Source organism: Palaemon carinicauda, chromosome 41, assembly GCF_036898095.1.
Source record: "Palaemon carinicauda isolate YSFRI2023 chromosome 41, ASM3689809v2, whole genome shotgun sequence".
NCBI classification, from domain to species: Eukaryota; Metazoa; Arthropoda; class Malacostraca; order Decapoda; family Palaemonidae; genus Palaemon; species Palaemon carinicauda.
The window spans coordinates 49,225,682-49,230,681 of NC_090765.1; the positions used below are offsets into that span (position 1 = coordinate 49,225,682).

The window sequence follows — 5,000 nt, forward strand, 5'->3', positions numbered from 1 at the left end:
ATAGTTTCATTTCTAATCCTGTCCTGACACTTAACTCCCAATATCCTTCTGAGGGCTTTGTTCTCAAATCTACTAAATCTATTGGAAATTGTTTCATTGTCATACCATGACTCATGTCCACAGAGTAACACTGATCTCACTAAGCTGATATATACCTGTAGTCTGATTTTTATATCTAATTTCAGGCAATTTGATTTCCAAATTTTACTTAATCTAGCCATTGTCTGATTTTCTTTTTACAATCTTTCACTAAACTCTAATTCTAAGGATCCTGAATTGGAGATCATAGTTCCTAAATACTTAAATGATACTACCTTATTAATCCTTTCTACTTCCAATGATATTTCATCTTCCACTGCATACTCTGTTCTCCTCATCTCTGTCTTTCTTTTATTTATCTTCAGACCAACCTCATGTGATATTTCATACATTCTTGTAAGCAAGCATTGCAAATCCTGTGGTGTTCTGCTAACAAGGACAGCATCATCAGCATACTCTAGGTCTGCTAAATTCCTATCACTTTCTCCACCATCTCTGACTGTTCTACGCATTACAAAATCCACAAGGAGGATAAACAACATAGGTGACAACACATTATTTTGGAGTATTCCGCTGTTCACTGGAAATTCATTTGATAAGACTCCATTAACATTAAGGGGACCGTCCGGGTAGGTATTTTGGCATACCAACTTGAAAAATTCAAAAATCGTTTTATTGTCTCTCTGTATAGAGAAACATATCGTACATGCTCTCCAGAAGTTTCAACCCATTATTTTCATAAATAATGATGATACGGGGGTTTTTAAATCATGACGTCATCCTGGGACGTCGTCTGCGCGGCTGAGTTTGACAGTTCGTCTTTGCGTGTTTTTTTTTGTATATATACATCGATTTTTTTCGTTTTTTTTTCTCTAATTTCGTACCTCTGGCAATGATGTAGCGTATCAGGGGAAGAGAGCTCAGTCAACCCGCAGTTTGGCGACACACACCAGTACAGTCTTAGACCTCGTGAGAGTGAGACGCACGTGTTTTTGTTTACATTCGCCCACGTGTTTATTAGTGTTTTTTTATAATTCCTCGTGAATTTTACATCATGCCAAGGAAAAGCATTGTAAAGATGGGTACAAGGAAAGAAATTCTTTCAAAATTAGCGAGTGCTCGGGAGGAAAAACTGAAGAAAAGACAATCGATTTCTTTGTCATCAGCTCTCGCATTGTCTGCGCGAGAGAGAGAGAGAGAGGAACATTCTACCACTACGGAGCTTAGTAGAGAGAGAGAGAGAGAGCAGCCTTCTACATCGGGGCTTAGTCATTCATTTTCGCTGCCAGATGAAGGAGAATTTAGCGAGCCTAAGCCATCCACGTCACGGGATGTAAGCCAGGAATTGCTTTCAAGCCCTCAACCTTCACGCTACGTGAGTGAGGACTCGATTTCACCGCCAGTTCCTGATCATATAATTGGGATTAATATTAGTGATATCCCAGAATATGATGAGAAATACCTAATTTCAAAAACACAGCTAGAAGGAATGATGAAAGGCGTGACTTGTAGAAAGCGAAACTGTAGAAAGTCAGTCAGTGTACACGCAGAAAGGGACAGATGGGATACGACAGTTAGAGTATCTTGTGATGGTTGCGATACGGACATTAGCTACCTCCCCCCAAGGAGGCATGGGAGGGGAAGTGAATGTCATAAACTTGGTGAAGCAAATTTACAAGAAGTGTATCATTCTCTTACTACAGGTATAGGAAGAGCAGGCCTGAATAAAATGGGAGGATTTTTCTGCAAGCCTCTGACAGCGGGATCTTATGCCAGACATAGTTCTTATCTTTATAAAGAAATGGAAAAACATTACAGTGATATGCAGAAATATACGTATGATTATGTAAAGAAATTTTATATAGAAAATAAGTTGGCAATACCTGATGAAAATGGCGTAATAGATATAGATGTGTCTTTTGATGGAACTTGGTTATCAAGGGGCCATAAGTCACACGTAGGTGTAGGGTTTGTTATAGACGTGTTCACATGAAAAGTACTCGATTGTGAAATTTTGTGTAATTATTGCAAAATATGTGACAAAGGAAATGAGGAAGGACAAGAAGAAGGAAATGAGCCAAATCATAAGTGCAATAAAAACTTTGAAGGAAAATCTGGTGCTATGGAAGCAGAAGAAGCAATTAGAATGTGGAAGAGATCATTGAATAATGGTTTCAGATATAAAACATTTGTTGGGGATGGGGACTCGAGTGCATACAATGCAGTATGTGAAATGAATGAAGGCCAAGGGCCATATGAAGGTGTGAAGGTAGAGAAGGAGGAGTGTATTTGTCATGCCCAAAAAAGAATGGGCCACAGGCTCCTAAAAATGAAATCAGAAGTGAGTGAATATATAACAACAAAAAGCGGAAAACAGATGAAAAGAAGTTTATTGTCAGGAAAAAACAAGTTGACCCAAGCCATTATAAATAATATTCAAGTATATTATGGTATGGCAATAAGAAATAATATAAACACAACAGTGGATCAGATGCGAAATGCTATTTGGGCTATCTATTATCACTTGACATCTGATGATGAACACCCAGTCCATCAAATGTGCCCTGCTGGGCCTGAATCATGGTGTTTTTACAATAGAGCTGTAGCCAAAAATGAAAAAATACCATCACATGCAACAAGGAAAAATCATCTTGCAGGAATACCCTATGAGCTTCGCACACACATAAGAAGTGTTTTCAATAGTTTGGCTGACCCCAAATTATTGCAAAGATGCCTGCATGGCTGGACTCAAAATCCAAATGAATCTCTGCATTCTAGGCTTTGGATGAAGTGCCCCAAACATAAGTTTTTTGGCATGCCTAGAGTAAAATTTGCATCAAGGTTAACAGTTTTGGAAAATAATTTTGGATACATGCAAAGTAACTTGATGGTAAAGTTATTTGGAAAAAGTACTGATATAGACACTTCCCTCCAAATTTATGATACAGAAAGAGCAAGAAGTAGAGAGAGAATAAAAACAAGAACAAAGAAGACAGAGAAACAAGGAGAAGAATATAAAGCTGGAGCATTTTAGCTCTGCAAAACCCTGGCAACAATGAGGGAGGAGGCAGCTCCCGACACCCTTACACTAAGTGTATTAGTACACTTAGGGTATTAATACCCCTTTTAAGGGGGGGGACCAGGAGCCATGCTGTAGAAATCAACAATATCAACAATAAAAATAACAAGTAAGTTTCCATAATAATGTTTTTTTCATTTTTTTTATGAAAAATGCAGAAATTTACATGGCAAATCTTTAGGAGCTCATAACTCGAAAACATACTTATCCACACTTAGGTACATTTTTCTCAGTTATTTATTGTTCAATTTTGAAGATAAAGATATCATTAAAAAGAAGATTAAAAATGCCACAATTCTGTCAGACAAAATTTTAATTTTCATTTTACTTTTTTTTTCATGATTATTTTACGTCTAGACGAGGGAAAAAAAATAAAAATTCATTAAAAAAAAAAAAAAAGGAAAATCAAAATTTTGTCTGACAGAATTGTTCGGTTGATAGAGTAGTTTTTATGGTAAAAGTTTCAATACAATTGGTATTATAGTAGTCGGGAAAAATGTACCTAAGTTTTTTTTATAAATCATGATTTTTGCTAATAAATCCGAAAGTTTTTGATCAAATGACTTGAAATTTTTATATGATGAAGGTATTATATATGTCTAAAACATATATAGAAATGGTGTAATTTGGTTCATTAGAAAAAAAAATGGCGGACATGGCGGACGGTCCCCTTAACTTGGTTTCTCTTTTTTTACACTATTACATGGAATTTTGACGAGAAGCTTATTTAGAAATTACCAATTTTGCCTTTTCTTTAAAATGAAATGAAAATGGAGTAAAAATCATGTGAACACACCATACACACTATGTGAGTGGTGTATGGGTATTACATGACTGATTTTGAGCTAGTCTCTTTAGTGCTTGTCCTCAAAAAATGCCCATACACAACAAAATTTTTGTTGGCAAGCCAATAAAATGCTACTAAAGGGATTTGAATTTGTATGCCCATACACTGATTTGCTCAAATTCAAAGTTATTTTTAAACTGAGATACTTCTGTACAATAATACATTAAATCAAAATCTTAGTTTACATGATCTGTATATACAAGTATATGCTGATAGTTCCTCCCTGTTTGCAATAAAATAATTGTTTTTTGAAAAGGTAACTTTAGCAGTATTAGTATTATGAAATGAATACTGAGCTAACTGACCACTGTGTTGCTAATGAAAATCAATGGATTTCATCTATCCACTTATTCAAAACATTCTATGGGTACAATATAATTCATTGTAATGGAATGAAACTCAAGAAATACAATGATGTATAGAATCACTCACCACTGTAAATATGTATGTCAATGTTTCATTGCTTCCAGGGGCCTCAATAAGAATAGGTCCATCTGGATATATGGCAACTTTCCACTTCTCTGCAGTTCCTGAGTGAAGAAGCAATATTATGGATATTATTGGTAACTTTAATACACTGTTGTACCTGTAAAGGAAATTTTTTCGGAACCTAACATCAATATTATCATAACACTGCGATTTTCCATTTTCCTTCTTCAAAAGCTTTCAACCATTTCCCCTTCAACAAAATACCTAATGTCTTATGTCTATCTCTTCCTCTATTTGATGTTAAGAAAAAAAGATGTTGCCAAGGACTCATGAACAATATTTTTTTTTATACATCGGTCTACTTTAAAAACAGAGCACACATATAAAAATAAATAATTCACAGACATATTACAACTCATATTAAACATTTAAAGTGCATTAATTTGAGACTTTAAAATAGAATTTCATTTTATTTGAGAAATTCTGCATGTGATAAGTCTCATTTGTACAGTACTTGTTGACGTAAAAATTTCATACATCAAAAAATATTTACTCGCCGACCGATGCAATACTTGTAACACAATTCAACTAAGGCATCATGCAGAG

The 5,000-nt window shown here is 35.1% G+C and overlaps 1 protein-coding gene across 1 annotated transcript in view; it reads right to left on the reverse strand.

Moving 5' to 3' along the window:
- Positions 1–5,000, reverse strand: part of LOC137632419 (uncharacterized) — a 342,058-nt gene that overhangs the window by 256,408 nt on the left and 80,650 nt on the right. The window contains 1 exon segment of the mRNA XM_068364351.1: positions 4,398–4,495. Within this exon segment, the coding sequence (XP_068220452.1) occupies positions 4,398–4,495 (98 nt within the window).